A 25570-nucleotide genomic window follows, 5' to 3' on the forward strand; every position below is an offset into this window, starting at 1 on the left:
TCTTTCGTACGCCGAGCCTTGAGTTTTGTGAAAATATTCATGAACGCTTGCACGTTTACGACGAACCGCCGATGAAATTACCATCTCGCACGGTGAATAGAATTTTTCCAGCGACCGCAACCCTTCGGCTTCCGTCCCACGCGTCGATCCCAGCGAAAAAGCTCCGGAGAAAGGGAAAGGCTCGCGTCCTAAACTCGCGGCGGCAAAGGCGGGTGCACGTAAATACACATACACGGCGCATCATAGTTAGCCACGGTGATCGTACGCCGCGATACGATCTCCTGCCTCCTTCCTCCACCTCCTCCTCCTCCTCCACCTCCTCCTTCTCCTCGTCCTCCTCCGCCACCTCTTCTTCCTTCTTCTCCTTCGTCCTCGTCTCCTTGTTGCGCCTCCACGGCTAGGGGATTGCGTAACCTCACCTTGCCGCTAAACGTGAAACAATGCTCTCGCGTGAGACAGCGCGAGGTGGCGGAGATACGCGATCTTCCCGGTGCCTAACTCCTGAAGCGGAGTACCGAATAGGGACCGTACCGGTGCTTGGCGATCTTTTCACGAGAGACACTAATGATTCACGGCGACTGGAACCTAGGCGACGGACTATCCACGGTGCGACGCTCATCCCGCGACGCGACATTTCCAGCTAACCGATCCGTGACAAACGAAGCGAACGATGCTTGCAATTTGTCGTACCTTGTTTGCACTCGATCGTATTAATGGCTAAAAATTCCCTTCGTTATCGTCGTATTCTGAAGCTGGTATTCGAGGAGATTGAAATTCGAAGATTGACCAAGTTCAACAGAGATTGCACTCGTTGCGTTATCTTTCGTGTAGCGACGTTCGTGTCTTTGCGTTAACACGAGTTACGCTTTAGGAAGGAAGTTTCAAGGTGTTCCTCGAAGTTCAAGTTTGATAGGAGCATTCGTTAAATTATTCCGATGTTGATATGTTCAAGGAAGGTACTGTGAATTACTCGAGCAACAGCTTAGTCACGAACACGTTGCAACAGCTGCGTCACAGGTATTCGTGCGACAGAGGGAAAAATTCGGATTAGAAATCGAACGTGTTTCGTCAGCAACGTCCACGAAGAGGGCGATATTTCATTTTCCTCGGTGCCCCCCTCGGTCTGCCTCCATCTCTCATTTGCCCCATTGTTTTCATCGTGTAGGCTCAATAGAATCAGCAAACAATTTATTACGCCTACACCCGGGGCGCATCTATACCCTTATCAACGATCTCTCGTTGCTCCTTGCAAACGATTGCTGCTCCTTCATGTCGAGCCTCCGACGAGCGTGCCAGCCGACGCTGACTTCGGGCAACAACAGTGTGTCCTGCACTCGCGTGAGCCCTCCGCGAGTGCGTGCGTGCGTAAAGCATCGCGCGTGTAGGTGCAGTTCGCTCTCTCGTGGCTCTGCCCGTTATGTGAACGGTGCAAAAAGTACAGAAGGCGGAAGAGAGAGAAAGAGAGAGAGACGGAAGCGAAAAAATACGAGTCGTGCTCGCGGTTGTCGGCAAATAAAATTAGCTCCGCGATTTTTAGCCAGAAAACCGTCCTCGTTTCCTAGCTATCGTACTCGTTAGGCTCAACCGTTTCTAACCGAGGAATAAAAAATGCTGCAAAGGTTCGCATACAGTCGACTATCAAAAGCATCCGCCGCTGGGACTTTCCTAATCAATGAATGTCTCAACCGCGGAACCTAGATTCTACGGAGAACTGTAAGAAAACGATGTCGAGATAACGTAATAGTAGATTACAGAATAATCCATTCCCCAGAAAAGTATGTACAACCTCTGAAACCCATAATTTTACCTTCTCCGCCAAAAATCAACATTGCGCAGCTACCGAAGTTTGTGCAACCACTCGAATGTAGAACATTCTACTCCAAAGTTGGTCGAAACCCAGGTGTATTCTGAAGCCGCTTTTCCCGAAATTAGATCGCGGTCAGCCGGTATAATCCAGCGATCCATCTTCTTCCTGTTTCGAGCCCGATGACAAAGTGAACAGCCCTAAATCTCGAGCAGCGGTAAACTTCGGAGACGGCGAAACGGTACGGCCGCGGCGGGCGGCGGGCGGCGGTGTACATCGTGCATGCATGCACGGCTACATAAGTGTTCATGCACACGGCAGCAGATTTCTGGGGCGATAAAATCCTGCGAGCGAGGAAGTCATGTCCCGTAACTATCTGGATGTACGGTCTCGCGGTTTTCGTGTGCGCACCCACTCGAAGGACTTCTGCCGAAGACAGAAGAGAGGAAGACGGCTCGGCGCGGCGCGACGCGGCGCAGCGAGCCGAGCGGCCGCGAAGTTATGGCGATGCTCGCGGAGAGGACGACATTTTCCACGAGAACGAGCCGCGGCTTGCTAACCTGGCCGAGTAAAAGCGTAAAATTACCGGCGAAAATTACCCTCTCCGTCCTCTCCCCTCTCGAACCCCCTCCCACGGTCTCTTTCTCTCGCCCATTTCTATCCTCCCTTCTTCAATATCCCGCTGAAACCGCTCGAAAATTGCATGTACCCGCTATACGCAGGAGAGTACTTCGGATAATGTGGAAACGTCTTGCGGATCCTGCACTCTGTCTCGCTGCTACTGAAATCCGAGGCTGAAGAACTTGACGCGAGGGATTTCCTGAAATTTTCGGTTGATCGATTGGAGTAGAATCTTTAGTAGTTATCGGATGAATTGATTTTCTATTCGTTCCGTGTACGAGTGGAATTACTAATATTCGTTATGGCGTAAAAGTTGGATAGTTCGAAGAGGTGATGTTCGTTTCTAGCAGCAACGCGAGACGAAACCCTATAACAATATGTATCCCGCGCAGGAGAGCGGCCGTCGCGGAATCATTAAAGCCCCGAGATTAAAATCATCCTGTTGCAAAACGCTTCGCGCCGCGGAATCCCTGAAATGAAAACACTAAAAACGGCGATACAAATAATTTCATAGGCGACTGCTCTCGAATGCGATGCTCGACGGAACACGGCCGTTTTTCCAGAGGCCGTGTGGACGGTTCCCGAGGTACCGCAACATCTCCCGGCGTTCCCCGCCGGTAAAAACTTTATATCGCCGTACAAGAGACGGCACCGCTGAAAGCCGCGGCCTCCCCGTGCATCCTGCGAGCGATGGAAAGTGCATGCGCGCGTTGCACGCGCATAATTTACCGTTCCGTCCGTCCATCCGTCCGTCCGCAGAAATCCGCGGCATGAAACTGGGAATAGGCCGGTGATAAATTTTCGTTTAACGAGCTCCGTCGGATTTTTCTCTGGTTGCCGCGCCGCGGGAGCATCGATCAGATATCATCAAAATTCATAAGGCTCGGGGAACCGTCTCGGGGGGCTGCCGATGATCGCGGCGCGCCCGATAAGAATCGGGCCCCGAGTCGCTCGCGTTTCTGCCAGGAATCCCGGCCGAAGAAAACGAACCACTGGTATTTAATTCACGGCGATCTTATCTCGCGACACTCCAAAGATCACCGCTCCTCGCGCTGTCCGAAAAGGAGAGACAGAAACGGAGAGAGCGAGAGAGCGAGAGAGAGAGGAGATCGTCCTCGAATCGGGTTACTGTACCGGGCATCCCGCGATCAAACGGAAATTTTCAAACGATCCGATCTCTGGAGACGCAGTATGTTAATGAACGACCGGGGATTTCCCGGGTCCGCGCCGCGGATACCGGTGATCCTTCTAGCCGGCGATAAGCCTTTTATCTTCTCGTTCTTCCTCTGCGTCACACTCCGAGCGCGGAATAATTCATCCGCGCGAGCGGCCTATCGACGCGCTCGGCTACCGTATCCTCCGCACTCGAGTCAGCTTCTCGTCGTTCCGCCGCGAGATTCATATGACGATGTCAAGCCGTCTCTTCGTTTATTTACTACTGTAAACACGCGTCGCGAAGTCCAGTTTTTGCTGTACGCCGCCTATGCACGAGCACGGATGAATACATTAAGGCGCGGCGCGGTCGTATCGCCTCGGACCAATACGCCGGAACCGTTTTCCCGTGACTTTTAACGGAGATTTATCGGTAATCTAATTCCTGTTCGTGGGAACAAGTTCGTCGGATCGTTTAGTCGCTTTCCGTAACGCTTGTACACGCTAATAGGATCTTCCGAGCAACTAATAACAAGAGAAAGTAGCAGCGTCCCGATCTAACCATCTCCAATCCCGGAGCGACACGTTCCAAGATATTTTGCCCGGTTTTTTCGCGAAATTTCTCTATCGATCTCCCACCTTTCCGCGAACCGTTCTACCGAGAATCATTCAACTTCAAGAGCCGGCATTAGCAAGGCAAACTTCAGCCAGTCCAGTCGTGTATACCTGGAACATCACGTCCGATCGCGCATCGATCCAAGGAGCCGGGCTCGAGGCGTCCGACATAGGCGAAGAAAACATCCTAGGCATTTCAATTTCTCTGGTCGCGCGCGCACCACCGGCACGTAACGAGCGTGTTCCTGATAAAAGAAAACCGAGCCAGGCCGGCTCGTTTATCAGCCCGCCGGTGTGTGCCCCGATATCTCAATCGGCTTTCTTTTTCTCCGGGCCACACGATGTATCCGTTGTCGTTGGACGTGTTCGCTAGTTGCCACTTTGCTCCCGCTCGCTCGTTCATCGAGCCACGATCTCGAAAGCGGGGTAGCTCGGGGCCAGCCGATACGCATATGGATGGGGCTAGGTCATTCGCCACCATAGGCCGAGCACTGTACATGGCGGCACCGTGCTCCCAGGTTCCCGATTTCCGTAAAAGTCTTGAAAGAACGCTCTCGCAGCCCATCGGAGCGCGAACCGTGCACGCTTCAAATGGCGTTTACTGTTTCCACGAACGAGAAAATGAAGAGGGGCCACCGCGCAACGACCGACCGGTCGACCTATCACCGACCGGCCGCGCGCCCGCCCCGGCGCGCCGGTTACGATCGCTCGTTTACATCTTAATCCGCGGCTGCCCCATCGGAAAGCGGCGAGAAAGCTCGCGCGACGCGGGGACACCCGGACAACCTGCGAACACCACCGCCAGGTGCGATCCGAGCCGCGAAACGATCGCTCGACCGGGACTCGGGGCTGTTGCCTTTCTCGATCGTATCGGCCTCTCCCGTATTTCTAGCCGTTTAGGGGACCGATACCGCGGAGAGGGTTATTTAAATGTGCAGATCGAGATATATCGTCTGGCGTCTTGCGTTCCTTGCTTCTATGTCGGTGTATCGTCTTCTAGGGCCAACATCTTTATGACCGGGGCAAACTGGCGAAAGCTATTCTTTCGTAAGCTTTCGTTTAGCGAATCGTTAGAGGATTAGGGTGCCTCGGATGGCTTGCGAACTTTTAAGAACATAGATAAACGCTCGATTGCTGGATGGATGTATCGGAATGATAAAAGAAGAAGCTATCGTACAGAATGAAATTCTCAATCAAATTATAATTCAATCCATCCAACTTCGATCGAAGGGTCGTAAAAACTCTGCGTCTAAAAAGTCTCGAATCTAGAGACAGTCTGCATACAGAACGACGAAGAGTCTACAGAACAAAGAGGATGCACGCGTTTTCGTCGGAGGAACAGGTGGATCCGCGTACGACGGAGCTCCGGCGAGGCTAATTTTTCTATGTACGACTGCAATTTAAACGTAGTCAGAACGCGAATGTAAACGTGACCGTGGCTTAGTGGGACGCTGACCACGGCGTAGGAACGACCCAGGGGACGAGGATCTACACCTCGATGAGCACAGCACGACATTCTCCTTGCCCCTTGCCTCCCGGTTCCCGGTGGTCTCTCGTTTTCTTCCTCCGCGGCCGCTACCAAGAAGAAGGTCCCTTCTCTTTCTCTCTCTGTCTCTGTTCCTCTCCTTCTCCGCCCTCCCCTCTCACGGTCCCCTCCGTCTCGTCCCTCTCTCTCTCTCTCGCCGGGTCTTTCTCTCTCTTGTCCTGTCTCCGCTCATCGTCCTCGAGCGCGTCCACCACGATTGTCCGGTAAACCATGGTGCGAACCGCTCACCGTGACGAAGGTATCCACCTACAAACGAGGACTTATTTCGAGAGCAGCTCGTGGAAACTCGCGAATACGGACATGGGAATCAGCGGCGGGCCAGTTCGACTCGGTTCCCCGTCGATTATGACAATGACGTACGGCCGAAACGTTGGAACCTCCCATCAGCGAATGCTGTCTCGCTCCGGGCCCCCCTTTATTCCTGGCTGTTCCTTTTCTTTCGGTAATGATCGAATTAAAGTATGGACTACATATGGTTTTCGGGATCGGCGTGCTGGCCATCATGAATTTTAAAGGAACTCGTGTTTATGAATACATTACGCTTCGACTACCTGGCTGGCCACGCGAATCGGGACCTGCGGGGTTAAAGTCCTCCACCGAATAGAATGGAATCCGTCGGATCTGTCGGCCAGTTTTTCTAATCCTCGATATTCTAATTAATTTACGAGCGGGAGGAAACGACGGGCGCAGGTGCCAAAGAGACGAAGAGAATCTGAACTTCGATTTGAAAGAAACTTCGTTCGGCGAGACGCGATTAATCTTAACTCGACAGTCTTTTAGCGATCAATCTCATTAGAAGACGGTTATCGGTGCCAAACCTTGAGTTACCATCGACGCAACGCTGCGAACTCGTACGCCCGAGAGATACGATTGGAAACAGGTTTATGGATTTCTTAAAGTTATCGAGATGTAGCCTGCGAGTTATAAATTCGCAAGGATTCAGCCACGTAACGTAAGTACCGTAATTTCTGGATACGCTTCTAGCCGATGCGCGGCGGCGTGCGTTCGATGGCGAAGTTTCGAGCGACAGCGCGGAGCAGGTGAAAGTCTCGGAAACACGGTATAATCGGGATCTCATTTGGTGAAACGGCAGCCCTGACGCCGGATATTATTCTTTTACCACGATCTAACGAGGTTCAGCGAGCAAGGAGGTACCCGCCGAAGGAGGATGGCGCGAAGCGATGCGAGGCATGCTGGAAGTCAGGATCAGTTCCTATGCATACGATTGCACGCGGATGAATAGGGCCTTTGTGTCTTGCGAACGACAGGCGGTACGATATACAATAACGGTTCCCTAAGATTTCTCACGTAACGCAGGATCTGCTTCCACCCGAGAGATGCGGTTCAACGTTTGCTCCGATCTGCATCTGCATTTTATCGGGGGGCTGCGTAAACGGGTAACGGGACCCGGTTCGACTTCGCATCCTTTCGAACTTCGGAAGCCTTCGTTTCGAATAATGGAACTCGACTGTAGCCAAGTGGAACTATTCTATTAACCCTTTGCACTCGGAAGTTTCTCACTAGAAATGTTTAACATTTTTTGACGAGGCGAAGACGGTATTCCTTGAAACCAACTCGAAGGGAAATTGCAAGTATATTGAGGAACAAACCTATTTTATTCCAATATTTCACGTATCAAGGCATTATACGAAGTTCAACGTATAGTTTTTACATTTTATAGCTTTACCGCGTCGAATCAAATGGTGACTGAGAGTCGCCTTCCGAGTGCAAAGGGTTACATAGAATAGAAGAGTTGGATACTTTATTCCTTTTACTTGAATTAGGAATACTTACAAATTTATTAGAACTTAGACTATCGTTCGCAATCCAATGTTAGTAGATTACCCTCCTATATTAGACTACATCAGACTCAACCCTTGATAAGTAACGATATTATAGAAGAAGCAATTTCTTCAGTGATCGTTCCTCTACGCTAGATACACTTAAGCCACCTCTTTCGAGTGGTTTTATAAAAATTCCTGTCGAGGCGCCGAGTATCGATGAACTGCGCGTATCCAGCACGATAGCTGCTGGAAAGAGGAACGGAAAAAAAGGAGAGAAGGCCGGTAGAGAATGCAGCGGTACGCGATGATGTAACAGCGTTATGAATATGTACAAAATAACAAATGGTCCCGGGACAAAGGAACGGTGACAGGGTACGCGTGTGTACCGTTTTGCCGCGCTCGTATTCCGCCTGTCACCGTTCTGTCAGCTACGTGATCGTGTTGTAAAACAGTGTTTCGATTTCAACCATTTTTTGCCCGCTGTGATGGAGCTCACCGAGCCACGGATCCGCGGGGGACGAGTAATAATGCCCCGCGATAATCGCGGTTTCCGATTAAGATTCCGTCGACCGACAAACAAACGGCGGGCACGTGCTCTATTGTGATCGCATGGGAGCAACTAAATGCTTCTCGCGATCCTGATTAAACAAAAATAAAAAGATTCAGAATCAACGCGCCACCGACGATCGGTATCTTCCTCATGAATGCTCTGCCTAAATATAGAGCTCATTCTCTCGTCGGTCCATCCCGGGAACCTCGAGCTTCGGTCGAGTTAAACGTTTCGCATAGTTCTATCTCGAGTCAGAGTTCAATCTTTGTTTCCAACGTTTCCTGTTACGCAGGCGTGTGCACTAATTTAATAGCGTCGATCTGCATACGCTACAATTAAGTTACAAATAACTCTCTTACAATATGCGATGTAATTTCATTTGCAAAACATCAGCGCAATTATCCACGTTCTGCGCTCGATTATCAGCTTCACGTTAAATCGAACCGACCGCTAATCAACCGATGCATCAATTAACACAGCTCAGCATTGGAAAACCCGATTCCTCGAGCAGTGTTACCACTGTCTCTCCAACGTTCCCCACAGTATTTCGTGGACTCGCCGAGCACCCGTAAGAAAAGTATGCGCATAGCTCGTTTCGTAGACGAAACGAAGAAGGGAGAAGGCAGAAGCGCAGCGATGAATAACAAAGCGCGATGGGGCCGTTGCACCACTGGGGAATTTCGTTGTTGTTAAGGTGGCACTGCGCATCACCGATGCCAGGCAGGAAGTGGGAATCGCCGAAGCAGCGAGGGGGCTGGTGCGGGGGAGCGACAGGGTTGACGAAGGAGGGGGAGAACCGACGTTGCATTGTGGGAGTGAGCGGGCGAGCGAAATAAAAAAAAAGAGGCATTATAGCATTATGCGAACGAACGGGGCCCTAGTGACGCATTTACACGGCTGTTATTATCCCCCCCGCCCTCGGCTGGTAGGAAATGTAGGTACCTACGATACCTGCTCGCTCGACTGTGTTCGGAAAATGCGACATATGTTCACGTGGATCTTTGAATACGCCTGCAAACTCGATTCGACATTGCTTCTTTCAGTTCAAATGATTCTCCGGTGAACAGTGTCGGAAGATTGTGACAGAGGGTAGGAATGTCGGTAAAATACTCCTTGAAGCGAAATATTTCACAGAAATAACCTAGGGATAGTCTTTCGCATTTGCACTTGCTACAACCTACAATCATGAATTCGTTTAATATTGCATTGTAGCAAAAAACCTAAGGCAATTCTAATCTACCGTTCTTCTACTTCGTGCATAGAGTTGACAGAACCCGGCTCCCTTGGATACACCCCCAGTTACAGCTGACGCGCACAATCACCCCCAAATGACACTATCATCCAACAAACCACACAACGAGTCGCACGATCTAATCGTGAAATCCTCACGGATAAATCGCGCAAGGATTGCCGAGAGGTCCTCTAATCCTCGGCTACAAAGGTCAATTAAAACAGCCTCGTTTCATCCCCCACGGATCCTCGGCGGTCCTCGGTCCGCAGAATTCAGATCGTTCCGCGTGGGAGTTTCCTCTCCGGCGGCGATCGATGCCCGGGGTCCGGTGCGCGTCGCTGATTGCTGCCCGTTGAAAAACCCTTCAGCGATTTGTACGGGCGGCCGTCGCCGTCCGGTACCGATGACGGATTAGTTTGTTACGGCTTTCGGCATACGGGAGAGGGCGCAGGTAGGCCGTACCGATACGCGTGATTATTTATTGTGCGGACAGATTGGATCATTCAGAACACGCCGACGGGGGTCCCACCGTCGCGGCGTCGCCTGTGCGAGCCTGTGCAACTCGCTCGCGCGAGCCGCGGGAATATAACTCGATCCAGCCAGCGATACTGCCCCAACAGGCGATATAACCTCCAATTTTGTGTCAGCGACGATCTGCACGCGCGCCGGCTGCCTGACTGGCCCACACGCTGTTGGCGCAGGGGAGGACACGATTGGCAAAATAATTCGCGGCTGTATTTCCGAGCATAATTCCGTGCCCGCGTTGCGCAACCGGTGAAATGCGGGGTTGGGGGATTAAGAATCGTGTCTGATAGGTCTGACGGTGGTACTCTAGGGGGCGACTCGGTGATCATTCGATAATAGGGTGAGATATTTGTAGGGTGTTTCGAGTGGATCGAAAGCGATAGGCTGGTTTCTACGAGGGATTCCAAGTAGATTTTCTGTTTGGCGTTGGCGAATCTTGAGGAACAACGGAATCGATGCGCTTTTCTATTTTCATTTGGATACGCGAGTAGAGAATGCAAGAAGGTGTTTTGTTTTCCTTATATTATGGATTTATTCCCTCGTTTCTTGTTTTGAAGAGATCGTGGTAATTTTCGAAACGCGGTTAGGCGATAGTGCGCAGAGTGGTTAGCCGATGCATTTTATTCGAAAACTAATTATAAGAATACAATTATTTCGAGCACCGGTCAAACAGAGCGCGATAATAACGCGAAACGGTATCGTTCTTAAAGCTTATCAGTGCTGATGATGATACCCCTCGCTATATTCGTCGCGCATTTCGAGTATTTGAAACAGCTCGCTAATGGAGTAGATAACTTACGTGCCAAGTGTGTCGAAAAGTATTACCTGCCATAATTAGTGTCTATGTTTATTGGCATCGTGAAAAACATATAGACAAGACATTATTCTCCGCACACGATAAAATAAGAGAATGTACGTCACTGAAAGCAACACCACAGCAGAAATTCGTTCGTTCACTATCACCGTAATAGTTTCGTTTCTTTCGTTACTTAGGCCGATCGAATGTTTTCAATTTATCATTTCCGCGGAGTATATTCGCAGCTGCGAAGATGCACAGTTCTCCCGAGAAACTTCTCCGTTTTCGCGTCCGCGTTATCGGACGTTTCGAAACCTTCCCAAACTTTTATCGTTCATGCCTCGAGCTGTTGTAACTAGGTTGTAACTACAGTTAACAGAGCCGCGGTAAGCCGGCGCGAGGTGCTATCGGCTGGTATTATCAAGTCAAGGACTACATTTTTGCGAGCGCCAATTACGGTATCCATGGCTGGCATACATCATTCGATAAAACCGGCAACGAATATCGGTCAGCTAAACCTACGAACTGACTGGAACTGCTCGAACTGATCTTCTTACCACACTGAAATCTATGTAGACACAAAGAACACAGTGGAAAGAGGCCTCGTATAATCAGACAAACTATTTCAGAAAATCCTGTGATCCTACGATACGTTCAAGCATCAAACAACACTCCCTCAAATCCATAAAGCGATAGAGAATTTCAAAGTGAAAACAGATCTCCAATGATCAGACACTATCTCGCTGAAACCATAATTCTAAATAAAACCTCAATCTTACGATACGATCAGCTTCCTGTAATAACCAATCGTTCACCTAGGAATTCATCAATGTATCTACATACTAATTGACAGTGAATCAGGAATGCCTATAGTCAGACAACCATCCATCGATAGTAACTTCCGAAAGAACGAATGAATCGAACCCTGCCAGGATCGCGCGAAAACTCTAACGATCCCCGACGATCGAAACAATCTGCTCGAAAAATCAAGCAGTCAAAAACGAAATCCTTATTCTCCCCACGAACCGACGTTCAGCTCGCCCGAGCCGAGGATCGTCGGAGGCAGCTGGCCCACGGAGCGCCGATTCGGTGGGAGCGTTTTCATTTAGACGTAGATTATTCCTAGATGCCTCTCATAAATATTAAACAGGCCGCGCGTTCTCGCGAGCTCGCTTGCTCGCGCGCGCGCGAGCTGGCGGCCGGCCGCTCTCGGATTCACGCAGGCGAAACGGCGTGCTTTTTACTCCTGAAACCTTGTCCGGGCTGCTGTGCCCCCTTTCCCGGTGTTCCTTCACGCCCCTTCACCCTCCGGCGGCGATCTGTCGCTCATTGAGTATGCATCGTCGATATCGACAGCGGGGGCTGTTACGAGCTGTGCCCAGGCTCGCCGGGAGCGACGTCGGAAGCCGTCGCCTGGTTCCCGGCGAACGTCAAAGGGACGGTGGAAGGAGGCAGAGGAAGGGCTACCATCGTCCCTTCGCGGCCCCTGCCTCTTTTCCTTTTGTTTTTCCAACGGGTGTCGCGAAAAGGGCTGTGCGCGACCACCGGCTGGCAAGCGCGCGATTTTTGCGCTCGCACGGGGACGCCCGACGGCCATTCGACCTGGCCTGCGTTAAGCCGCGTGCACGACGACGCTGGAGGGACAGAGATAACAGCGGCTTGCCACTGCCGTTCCCGTGGCCGTCGGCGTTGCGCTTCGTCCGTACACATCTTCCTCTTCGTATTCTTCTTCGGGTCGTTCTTCTTGTTCTTCTTCTTCTTCTTCTTCTTCTTCTTCTTCTTCTTCTTCTCTTTCTTCTCCTTCTTCTTCTTCTTCTTCTGCTGCTGCTGCTGCGTTGGCTGCTCGTTCCTCCAGCTTCGTATACTTATGTATTCCGTCGCGAGGCGGTGCGGACTCGTCACGCGCATTTGCATACATTTCGAGCCGCGGACCGTCCGTTTTTTGCCAGGATTCTTGCCGGTTGCCGCATGCTGCCGCGGATGTGTCCCTTCGTGCGGCTAGAGTGATTGCGATAATCGACGACGCGGAGGACAGACTTTCGTGTCATTGTGATCTGGTAATACGGGATCGAGGAATGCTAATTATTCATCGGGTATTCCGATGGTTCGAGAGAGATACGTAGCAATAGTGAATACAAATGTATTCGTCGTTCCGTTTGGTACCGAAGCGCCCAATGTGGAAGTCTCCGAGCGTATATTCGGCATCAACGATTTTAATCGAGCACGTTTAATACCGACTCTAGTATTAATTACGACACTGCTGTTCCCGAAGAATCTGCACCTGCACTCGGGACAAGGGGACCCGTCCGAAAAAACCGAGCCGCGTCCGCGCGGACAAAAGCTCCCCGCCGCGAGTTTCGCTGGCTGGTAGCCCCCGTGTCACGGCGGCTGTAAATATCAATAAACAAAGCGGTGGCGCTTCGGGGCCGGCGAAATAAACTACGGCGAAGATGAGGTTTTAGCGCTGGGCCCTTTGTCGGGCGCCATCTACCCGGCGCAACTCGCGGCCGCGAGTTTTTCGCCGAGCAATTAGAAAGAGATTTATTTGCGCCGGCACGCCGGGCGCACGCTCGCCAATAAGAGCTGCTGCCCCCTCGGAGAGAAGGGAAGCGGGTCCTCTCTCCTCGTCCCTCCTCTTTCGGCGTCTCCCTTTCTCACGGTGTTCCGCGGCGGCAACATATTTTTCGGCCGGTACCGTACGTACGCGGCCATTTTATACACAGCGCAGCGTTACACGGGCATTCCGCTCTCTATCCTGACGCGAGGCGTGTTCGTGTGCGTGTATGCACGCGAGCCGCGAGCTTCAGCGGGCCGATTCGGCTTACGAAACGTGAAACAATGTGGAGCCAGCGAGCGGCCGCGTTTCTTTCCCCGAGACGAACTCCGCGCCGCGGTTTTAATGAACTCGTTTTGATGTTGCGATGTCCTCTCCGTTCTGCCCTCGCTTCTTGCGCCGGATGCTTTTTTCCGGCTTTTATTTTTCGATTCGAGATGCTCCTTCTGCGTTCCGTCTTCGTTGGTCTAGCTTCACCGAGCTCTATCCCCCTTTCCACCGTCCCGCCCACCGGACCGACTTAGTTAATTAAAGTAACCGTACGCTTTTTGATTGACGCCCGAGGCGTAAAAAGCCGTGGACGCGCGAACGCGTCACCCAGGGGCTCGACGGTGATTACGCAACGCCGGAACCGAGCCGGGCTGACGAGGAGGACCTGTTCGTCCTCCTGCCAGCCGTCACACGTGGGTTTTGATGCGCCACTTGGAATGATGTCTATCGGAATTAAGTGTCCGGCCGCGGGGCTGGGTCATTGATTAATTAATAGCACTGCTTTCCAGAAAAAAATCCCCGTGGAATGAAGTCTCGGTTATCAAGGTGGTTCACGAGGAAATGAGCTGTAGCGGATTCCTCGGAAAGGAGAGTTCGAAACCTGATTACCAGGCGGCGAAGTTCTCTGCACGACTGTCGAACAAGACAATTGCATAAACACTAGCTTTTGATGATAGCAGGGTCGAGAGTCTTGTTCCTTTATCAGAGGTTGATGCGCATTATGCGAGCGTTATCGCCGCGCGGCAGCGTTTGAAAACGTACACGATATACAATGCGGAGTAGTGTATCAGGGAAATGTAGGTCTGGGAATACATTTCGAACACAAATGTCGCTTTCTTTCACCGGCGCTCTGCTCGGGGTTATCGAAGTCAATTGGTCATTGCTACTTAATTCTACTGTCTCGGGGAAACCATTAGACATTTTGGTCTTGGTAAAAGTATATTAACATCCATCACTAGGACATATTCCAAAATCGACATCTACAAATTACCGAATTATCAGAGTCTCAAAAATCTCAACAAAGATAGATCAGCTAAAGAGTGCATTAAATGTTTGCTACCCCCAGATCGTTGAACTACAACAGTCTAAATTCCCAGAAAAGTTAAGATCAGCTGAACGATCAAATAAAACTTCGGAATTCCAAGTGAATCCACCGGAATAGATTCTTAAGCTACCACAGCCTTCGAATTTCCAGTGAAAGCACTCGAGCTGCCCTTGTCCGATCTCCCAGATATCCCAGCTGCCAGAGTCCGCGAATTCCCAGCGATTAGCCGAAAGATGGAAAAAAAAGATTCGCTCGCACTTCCCTTAGAAAGTCAACGAGCCGAACCGCGATCTTCCTCTTCCTGAAACCGGAGGAAGGGTTAACCGTGCACGTTTCAGCTCGCGCAAAACACGAGCGTTCCTCATCCGACGGTTTCTCCTGGCAAGCGCTCGCCTCTATGAGGCAAGGTTACGTAAGATTGAGCAGCACGTCACGTGCACATAGCGTACGTATAGATCGCGAGGACACAAAAAAATACCGCATGTGCAATCCTAACAGCGGCACACGCGCATTAGTATCCGCTGCAGGCCATGCCCGGCGTTCTATGCGGCGTGTAGGCAGGGACAGGCAAAAGAAACGACAATTACGAAACTAGCAGTGTTCCTTCTGTTTTTCTCATTTTTTCCTGCCCTTTTTTTCTGCATCCCCGGTTCCGTTGCTTTTCCTTTGCAACTAGGTAACAAAGTTACCGAGCCTTGGTGGCAGGGTTGCATTACGGAGCGTTAGGGGTTCCTACTTCCTTCTATTTGCTTAGCTAACGACACCACTTTCTTTCTTCCATTATAACGTAAACACCACACTCGAGACTATGAGACACGCTTGTTTAACTTCTGGTTGCAACTTTGGTAGGCGCAACTTTTGATAGAGTCCACTGATCGTACACCATAACGGTTAGCTGGACATCGCGAGGATTGTTCTAATCACGCAACATAGTCACCTTTTTGAAAAAAGATTTAGCGTCTCCGCGGATGAGACCATTGGCGAGGTAAAACATATATGCCAAAGAGGCAAGCGTGTATCATTACGTGTGGTACACGCAGAAAATGTCTATCGGGGCCTGTAATTATCGGATGTTTGACGGAAGGAAGGACAGCGACGCGGAGACAGTGAAAATTGCCGGCTTCCCACGTCTCTCGAACCACGTTAAACAGTACATCAACCCGAGCGACGGTCTCTCTTCTCTCTTTCTTTTTATCAATCCGTTTTTTCCCCCCTCTTTCTTTCTGCCTCTTTCTCTTTCTCGGCCGTCCCCTCCCTCCCCCCCTCGCCATCGGCGTGTTCGTTTCGTGCGCGCAATAGCTACCGACAACTCGCGAAACGAGTTCCAGCTGACCCGTTCTTTCGATTTTTGTTGCAGGTGAAAATCTGGTTCCAGAACAGAAGAAGTAAGTACAAGAAGATGATGAAGGCGGCGCAGCAGAGCGGAGGCGGCGGCGGAGGACAACACGGTAGCCTTCTAGCCGGTGGAACCGCTCTACCCGGAGGACCATCCCCTCAACCGGGCCAACCCGGAAGTCTCATGCAAGGAGGTACAGAAATTCTCTAATATGTCTGAAAATATTAATCACTTGCAACAATGTACGCAACTTGATAGCGATAACTCGATAACTAGAAGCATACTTTGATAGAGCGGCATTAGAATTGCTCATTATGCCCAGGGAACGTTATATTTCATTCTTTCTTAATATTTCTTTCGATATGCAGATGTAGAGATACGTTGATAAGTTAATCATTAGCGACATAGTAACCGGCATGTATAATATTTCGTTGTAATTATAATGTTCCATAAGGTTCCTTGATATCTTTCGAAATGATCGTCCGCGGCACGTTATACTAGAGCGATTGACATTCTTAAAGCGGGAGGTTAATTACCGGCAGAGCCGCGTATCACTCATTTATGCATTTATGCACTTTTCGTGGGAAACGGAATTATAATCGATTTTCTTGCACATAAATCAATGAGGTTAAATTCGGAATTCGCATAACTCACGGCGATCTAATCACTGTTTATCATAACTTCACCTTCGATTCCTCGGTCGTTTAATCATTGAACACCGCTGCGCGAACTTTGTACTAATTTTTTTTCGGCGCCGGGACGACCGTGATACACCGCGCGTATCCGTTATTATCATAGGAAAAAACAAAGTCGAATCCTCCGTTGTGAAAAAGTTGAAATCGTTGAATCTTCAACTGATTATTAATTACGGTTGTTTTGCTGAAATGTAAGCGCTTCGATTGGTATTATAAACATCGATATGTATTATAAATTTAAATGAAGTTGCCCGTATAAGAAGTTAACCTGATTCACATTTACTTCTCAATTTACTTCGTTTAACGGCGGTCGTCTAATAATTTTATTCATCGGTAGAATCGATCAATGATTAGTCAGATTCGCGAGCGACCGCGAGCGTAACCGTTAATTTTTGTCATGAACGTTTTCATTCAACCCAATGCTCGTAATGACCAATAAAATTGAACATACGATTCATGACACTCGGGTGTTTAGAAATCACGGCGCGTAATGAAAGTCCCCGAGTGTTTATCCGATTGTGCTGCAGGCGGTGCGCAGCACAGGAGCGAAGCATTAACTTAACTCGATCTTAATAATAATAAGAAGTTTCCGCTCGCGACACCGGCTACCAGAAAACGCGCGCGACGGCTACGGCCGGGTTTACAAGCTTATAATTATCCCGTATCGGGCGGGGATCGATGGGAAGTCGGACACGCTTCCGATACGCCTTAAATCGCGCTGAAAATATTAAACGAGTACCGATGCAGTGTTCCGATTTCGGACCGGTCGAAATTTCACGGTGATAGCATAAAGATACGTGTCAATTCGAGATTGAAACTATCGCGAGTCAATCTCCGGAGCTTTTCTCGCGAGTAAATAATGCGTTGAAAGCGGCGACGACTTTAACGAGGCACAGTCTGCCCCAGAGTGATATTCATCTGCGAGAAATGATTTCCAGAGCAATTTGCGATTGTTTACTGTCGTGTAGACCCTTAGCTTCGTGGACAACGATTGAACAACACTTAATTACCGAAGCTGTTAATTTAACTTCTGGTTAATCTTAATCGCTGTTCGTTTTTGATGAGACAAATAGTTCAAACGATGCTTAAAGGTGTCCAATAAGATCGTTTAAGAGGAACTCGCTTAGCAAACGCTGCGATAGAACGAATGTACGAAAATCTAGCGCCTTCTAGAGCTACGGATCGAATCGGAAGATGTAAATCAATTAAGAAGATCGATTCGTAACGCCATCGGCGCAGAACCGTTCGACAACCTTGCCGATCCACATCTCCGCGATACGACTGGTTGCGTCGGTGCGTGTAACGAGTCATCGACGCGTGGCGGGCACCGCAGAGCTTTCCCGTCGCGGCTGCCAATGAAATATATTCGAACCGGGAACCGGAATACCCGAGAGAAACACGAAAACTCATTTATGCTTCATTGATGAAATAGAGACTGGATTAAGTACGCTTTAACAACCGTTTTCACTTTTTCTCGGGCGTCGCGCGAAACGTTGCTTCTGATAGCAGAATTATGTATCCTGGGTAATAAAATTCAAAGGTTCATCAAATTTGAATATATGAATATAAATAGAAATTTGTGAGACTGGAAAGCCGATCCGACAGTCTGAAATAGATACTGCATAATTTAGTCCAGGCGGATTTATTTTTCTACAATGATATCACTATGAGTTTAATCATCGTAAACATATCAACCCCTTGCCCTTACTCAATAACGATCATCGAGGATCAGGTTTACTGTTGAGAGTGGATCTTCGTCTGTGACGCTCACGATAAATATCCTTTCGTCTACGTATCAAATATTCTGTACTTTTGTCTGATATCAGTACGCATTGTAGGCCTAGTAATATACTATTGAAAGCACCAAAAATGTTGAGCTACAAGAAGCTAAGTTGTCCCATCATCGACCGATGCGAGGACAGTCAAAAGAATAAACGATTCATCACGATTGCACACGTTTTTTCTTACTGTACTATAAATATTCTGTGCTTTTTTCTAATATCAGTAGGCATTGTAGGCCTAGTAATATACTATCGAAAGCACCAAAAATATTAAGCTACAAGAAACTAAGTTGTCCCATCATCGACCAATCCGAGGACAGTCAAAGGAATAAAAAATTCATCACGATTGTACACGTTTTTGTTCTTACTGTACTATAAATATTCTGTACTTTTATGTGATATCAGTACGCATTGTAGGCCTAGTAATATACTATCGAAAGCACCAAAAATGTTGAGCTACAAGAAGCTAAGTTGTCCCATCATCGACCGATGCGAGGACAGTCAAAGGAATAAACGATTCATCACGATTGCACACGTTTTTGTTCCAGGAGGCGGAAGTTCGGTGTCGGGAAGTCCGACGACGGGCTACCTCGGCGGCATGGGCGGTGGTGCAGGGGGTCACACCCCCGGCAGTTCGAGCCCAGGAAGCGAGATGTCGCCCCAGCACAACGAGAGCCCGCCCGCACCCTCCTGGCCGGGCGAGATGAAGCACCATCCGCATCCGCACGCGCCACCACACACCCACCACCATCCCCACACGCCTGGACACCATCCACCGCCACCCCCGCCGCCGCCGCATCACGCGGGTTACATGCCTCAGTACTCCTGGTACCAGGCGGATCCTAATCCCGGACTACTCACGTAAGTACAGCTGGACCACAGTTGCTCGAACAATGATTCGATGTTGATATCTCTATATCTCCGCTAGAAAAGATGCGCGTTTCCATCGGATTCTTGATGAAAGTCCCAAGGTGACACTGTACGATTAGACTTTAAACTAGAAACTTGAACCCTGAAATCTTCCACTTTAGACGATGTATACTTTGCAACTGAAAGCTTGTTGATTATACCCTTGAGACGTTGTACTTTGGATGTTGAGACTCGAAAGCGAAACCTCGAATTTCGGATTTTAAACGTTAGTCTTGAAAGGGGTTTAAGTCCGTGGGTGTTCTATTGGTTCAGTTGAACCTTCAAGTCTTAGAAGCTGGACGATTATCGAGAATTAAGAGCAACGGTAATTAATCGTTAGCCAAGTATCGGCTCAGATTTCGAAACGTTGTATCCTTCGCAACGGAGTACCGAGAAGTTGCTTGCTAATCTGTGGTGCCTCTCTGCTGTTTTCCAGGGTGTGGCCGGCGGTTTAACGAAGACGTCCCCCGAGCTGTGTTCAGGAGGAACCGCTTGTTCGTATAGCCGCGAACGTGACAGCGCCCCCACCCCAAAGTGTGAATACGAATAGCACCTGTCTCGATGGGATTCGCGTTCGATGTTAATATTGTTTCCGTTCCGTTTCCACGGGAGAGCCGCGTCCGGTGTCTGTTCCCGTCCGCCGACAGTGGACAGGATTGATCGCGGCGTCGCGTCGCGTCGCGTCGCGTCGCGTCGTGACACACAACGTCCGCTAGGGAACTCATCATAGTAATTTAGCCCGCGAAAGCGCGCGTCCCGAATCTAACGAATGACCGTCGCCGTGACGCGAGTTTCACGGTCGACCATCGAAGAGACTCGCGAAACGCTTTAGTGAACCCGAAAAAAAAAATGAACACGATGCCCTATGGTGTTCCCGAGTGACCGCAGGAATCTCTGCCGATGATCGTGCGTGTTTGTGAGACACACGGAAGATTCATCCACGGAAGAAAACATTTCTACTTCGAAAGGAGTAACAGTCGAAGGACAGAGAACCGGGAGGATCGAGAAAGTAACCACTGGACGAGACTACGGGAAAAATGTCTTATCGAAGACAGTCCGAAGAAGACTCGTCGAGTTCTTCGAACGTCGTTGAATCATCACCGAAGATCGAGACGTACAGCCGGGAGACCGCTGACGGATCGATCGATCTGACTGCACCGGCGATTATCTGTAGAATATCGGTGATCGGGATTACACGCTCGTCGGATATCTCCTCGTTAAATGTCAAGACGCCGGGCCCGATCTCTCTCGAAACCAGCGGCGAACAATTATCTGCGCTCGGACAATGGATACTTTTCGCCACCTCTCGGTGCGCATTTCGCGGCGAGCCCAACACCGAGAACCCGCCGCGTTCCACGTTGATCTCCTACCGGTAAATGTCAATCGTCGATGACGTTAGATCGGTCGATCCCTTTTGCGACAGTTGGCCAACCGTCCGCTGACCCACTTCGTGCTGGATCGAACCCGCGACGGTGCTGGAGAACGGAAAGGGTAACGGAAAAGGGGTCGAGAGGGACGGATAGGGGAGGAGTGAGCAAGAGAGAGAGAGAGAGAGAGAGAGAGAGAGAGGGGGGAGAGAGAATGCGTTGCATAAACTCGTTGAGCAGTCGTTCCTCAAGGCGGTTGGAAGTAATGAAACCCTAATGACATTTTCGTGAGTCAAACGATCTCGGCAATCACGGTGTAATCACTGGTCCCTCCTTTCCGGATGAAGCAACCCGCCGGGGACCTCCTCCGAAAAGGAGCGAAGACCGGACCGCGGTTTCGTAGAATCCGACCGGCGGCGGAGAAAGAATCGAAAAGGAAAAAAGGAACGAGAACGAAGGAAAAAAAGAAATATCGCTGCCTCTCGGACCACGCGTGTCGACAGTACGCCGCGCGGTCATTAAATTCATGAGAGGGCCGAATGTCGGGCAGAACGGGGGTAATTTTTGAGTTCTACTCGTTCCGTGAACGATCATCACCGAAATTAACCCTGAGAGCGCGAGAGGAATCGGTTGATTCGGATTTTATTCCGCGCCTCGCTATCGGAGCCGAAGTTTTTTGGGAACGTTCGGTGGGTTGGGTCGCCGCGGTTACGTTCGCCGGTGTGGGGAACAATGAGCGGCTTTTAAATAGTTACAAAAGGTGGATAAAATGTATTCAGTGACTCGTAGATTTTTGTTCGCTCGAGGCTATTGTTTCCGTAGATTACGTGCACCGCGTCTTTCATCGGGCTCGCATTAGATGCGCCGCTTTGTGAGAATCGTGTTTACCAGTTGTTGGATAACTTTTGAGTATCATTAGCTCGCCTGGAATTTTTGGGTACGCCGTTAACGTTGCTAGCGCGGAAATTCTACTTGAATCGCAAACTATAAATTACAAAGTACAAATTTCAAATTTCAAACTTGGAATCTCCAATCTGAAGTGTTAGATTGTGAAACTGTTTCAGCTGTAATTGGGCTCGTTTCGTCACAGAGTTATCATTTCGCGAGTTTCTGGTAGCGAACGCGTGACAGTCAGATTCAGCACGAAGGAATTTCTTTCCCCGACCGTCCCGATCGTACTCTCCGCCGTTCGCAGCACCTGGGACGATCCAGAAAACGTTCCGCGTTGTACGTTGTTTTTACTGTTTTCCGTCGGCCATGCTGGCCAACCTTTGCCATCTTGCATCTCGCGAGCAATAGCTAGCTTTCAAAGAGACGGAGCCACGAAACCGCAAAAAAAGACGGTTGTGGTTTGCGACCACGGGAAACTGGGAGGGCCGGCGAGCCCCACCGCTGACCCAAATCCTCTGGCGTGTCGGTGCAACAATGGTCGTCTCATGAGAACGCGGTCTCGCACGGTCCCTTTACTTCCTGATTCTGCCTTCTTTTTCGCCTCTCGAGACGCGGCCTGTCCGACCAAGCAACAAGGATTCGCGACACTGACAAACGTTACATCGACACCATTTACATTCTCCCTTAGACCTCTCGAAACTTTCAAATTTCGAAACCCATCGCGGAAGCAAAAGTTCCAATAGCCCCGTAGTTGAAGCGATCTCGCGAATTCTTGTGTTTGCTCGACGATCGATACGAAGAGATTAACGTTCAGTAAACATTCCCTACAAGATAGTTTTCAATGAATAAATTCTACATATTTCGAACGATTGAAAATAGGTTCCAAACGCAACTAATTCACTGCAGAACATAGAGTTCCAACATTCGATTTCCCGAAGCCTATCGACTGATCATCGACGGATAAAATATATGGAGCGTTAAGATGTTCGTATGAAATCGTCGAGCTAGCATCTCATCCAGAGACGGCAGCAACAGTACAAAGACACGGTACCGCAGAGTCGCGTCTATACAGGCGAGATAGCTCCTGGCAGGAGGAACCATCGAGCGTGCGACAGCTGGAGACGAAAATAGATGTCGTTCGCACGGTGTCAATCAAAATTCCTCGCGGCATCGTCCCGTGGCCGGCAATCGGGACGCGGTGTCCGCCGGTGCTAGCGAAGGGGGGAACCGCGTCTCAGCCGGACGACGACGACAATGATTCCTCCGTGTATACTAATAAGTGCCGTTAGATTCGACCGCAGAGCTACGAGGCGCGGAACATGCCTCGTGGAAAAACGCGAACAGAGAGGAAAAGAGAAAACGAGAGGAAGAAGAAAAGAAAGAGAGAGAGAGAGAGAGAGAGAGAGAGAGACAGGTTCTTGCGTTTAGATTCGGTGCAATAAAGAGGCGTGTGCGTGTGTAATTTAAGACGAAGCTCCCTCAGTTCCTAAATTGCGCGTGGAGAGCGAGTAAATTGCGAGAACGGCGTGAAACGAATGGAAGCTGGACGGTGATTGTGTGCATGTGCGTGTGTGTGTATGTGTATGTTTGAGGGCGCGCGTGCGGTTTCTGCTCGCGCGGAGGAACACCGGGCACCGTTACCATTTTCCGACGTTCGTATCGTGTACTCCCGCGGATCGATGGTAACGCGAAGAGAAAAAAAAAGACAGAAATGGTACGGTGATGGATTAGAGACCGGCAGACCGTTCGTTTTTCTTTTTCCTTATTTTCTGTTTTTTTTTCTTTTCGGTTGACGACGCGCGTCAACGGGAATCGAACCAATACGCGCGGACACGGCGTCGCGGTTCAGCTTCGTCACGCTTTCGTCGAACGTCGAGGGGATAGCGGGAGTCGCGGACGTTTGCCGTAAAACTTCACGCGAGTTTGTAGAGTCGACGACGCACACACACACAGGTACCTACACGTACACGCATGTACGTGGTCGAGTGAACGTACATGGACACACACACCTGAAACGAACACACACAGGGAAAACATTCACACGAAACGATATTCGGAAGTATACGAAAATATTGAGGAATATTTGCGGACATGCTTAATTAAAGGTACACGAACCACAGGATGAAACAGATTCACAGACGACGCGAGACGAGTATACACACACACACCTACACGTGCAAAGAGTGACACAGATGATTATAAGAGAAAAAATTGAAAAAAATTCACACAGAGTCCGTAGAATTTAATAGCGTTACTAGCCCCGGCGCAACCAAACGGGGATCGATCGGAAATACCGTGGACAGTACGGATCGATCCTCGATTCCGTGTAAATATTGCACCGGGGCCCCTGCCCCCTGCCCTCCTCTCTGAAACCCCCTTTTTAGATCGTAAGTCGTAAATGAAACAAATCTGTGTAAAATACGATATTGTGATAAGAGTGTAAAGTAAAATGATAGAAAGAGAGAAAGAGAACGAGTGCGAGGGAGAGCGAGCGAGAGAGAGAGAGAGAGAGAGAGAGAGAGAGAGAGAAAGAAAGAAGCCAGAAATCGTCTATATACATATAGGTTAACAACACGGCAGACCCCAATTTATCAATTTTATCGAGTACCCTTGTACGAATATAGATATTATGGACTAAGATACCTTAATTATGATTACTATTGTATAAAATATGAATAATAACTAATTAATTCAATTTAAACGAAGCGCACAGATCTCATTCATCCCGCCCTCTAATCTGTTTTACAACTTTTCAGGTGATCGCCGGCATAACTCTTTCGCGAAAGACAACTTTCTCCTCCCGATCCCTTCGGAGGTGAGCTTGATTTAATCCAATTATGAATATTTTATGGTTATTCGCGTTACTTGGTCGCATTAATGAACTATAAATTTGCGAAACGATCGAGCGATCGGGAATTTGAGGATTAATTTCGAGGTACGCCGGACGCGTTATTCTTTTATCGATGGAAATTTTCGCCGGCAGTCGAGCGTACGCTCCGCCGCGAAACACGAAAGTTACGAACTAAAAAAACACCGGACTGGATGAATTCGCCTCGCTTTGATACCGGTCCCCGCCATCACGGCTGCGAAGGTGCAATAAAACGCGTGTCGTTGACATGTTCCACGAAGCGCCATGTTTTCGAGCGAGCCGGTCAATTATTCAATCATTTCAGAGGAACGGCCGCCGAACGGACTCGCAGTGTCCTGATGGTAGGTTCCAGTTCCTTTTTATCCTTTTCTCTTTGTTCACCGGCAGCGGACACCACCTGCCGTTCTAGAGCCGGCGTACGCATGCTCTACTTTTATGGATAACTGTACTCCTATCTCGCTTAAAGCGAACCCACCGACTATCCCACGTCTTGCTGGGTGTCTACCTGGTGTCTTGGAAAAGCCGCGACTGCGGAAACTTCCTGGAAAACTTGCGGCCGCGATCCAACCGCCTAGCGATTCAAAGAAATCCCCACCATAGAAATACCCTTTTCACGCAACTTCGTCCACTTATTTTTTTCAGATTCATTCAAATCCAAGCGGAAGATCATCCCGTCGCAAATCTACCCGATAACGATTACCTCTACGAGATTAGAATAATGCATGAGAATAACCGCGAAACCACTTTGGAGAGTCAACCGCCATAATATATTAGGTATTCCATCTGCTATAAGCAGCTACCGCAATCTTTAAATGTCACCGGAAAATAAGGAAAATATTGACAGAATGATCGTTCTTATGTCCATCAGACTGCAATATTAAAAGAAATGAGCAGCGTCTGTCAACAGGAAATCGTTCCCCCGTCACTGTAACTATCAATTGAAGCGAGCGCTATAGACAACGCTGAAACGGATCATCCTCCGATATCAGTGAAAATCAACTCGACGAGAAGGATCGCCGGTTCGTTGTCGTCGAACCTTGCCCCGAATGGGACTATCCGACTAATTCCGACGTCGATCGCCGTCGCGGCCGTTGATTGGCTCCGCATTAGAGGATCCACTTGGTCCGTAATAACCGTGACAGTAGTTAATAAGGCGATTATCTATCGGGGCCCGATTAAACCGTTCGTTTATCCGGATATTGATTTTTCGCGGGGAACAAAGGCCGGTC

The 25570-nt window shown here is 49.4% G+C and overlaps 1 protein-coding gene across 5 annotated transcripts in view; it reads left to right on the plus strand.

Annotated features, from left to right (window-relative positions):
• The window catches only part of Dll (homeotic protein distal-less), an 83746-nt gene extending 59579 nt beyond the window's left edge, over positions 1 to 24167 (plus strand). For 4 of the 5 annotated variants that reach the window (XM_076373213.1, XM_076373222.1, XM_076373215.1 and 1 more), the window contains exons 3-5: positions 15851 to 16022; positions 18854 to 19166; positions 19651 to 24167. In XM_076373213.1, the coding sequence (XP_076229328.1) occupies positions 15851 to 16022; positions 18854 to 19166; positions 19651 to 19669 (504 nt within the window). In that variant the 3' untranslated portion in view covers positions 19670 to 24167. Of the gene's footprint in view, positions 1 to 15850; positions 16023 to 18853; positions 19171 to 19650 lie in introns of those variants that run through there. The other variant, XM_076373218.1, reaches the window with a different exon arrangement.
• Positions 24168 to 25570: the final 1403 nt, after the last annotated feature.

The sequence above is a fragment of the Nomia melanderi genome, chromosome 1, assembly GCF_051020985.1.
Source record: "Nomia melanderi isolate GNS246 chromosome 1, iyNomMela1, whole genome shotgun sequence".
Taxonomy (NCBI): domain Eukaryota; kingdom Metazoa; phylum Arthropoda; class Insecta; order Hymenoptera; family Halictidae; genus Nomia; species Nomia melanderi.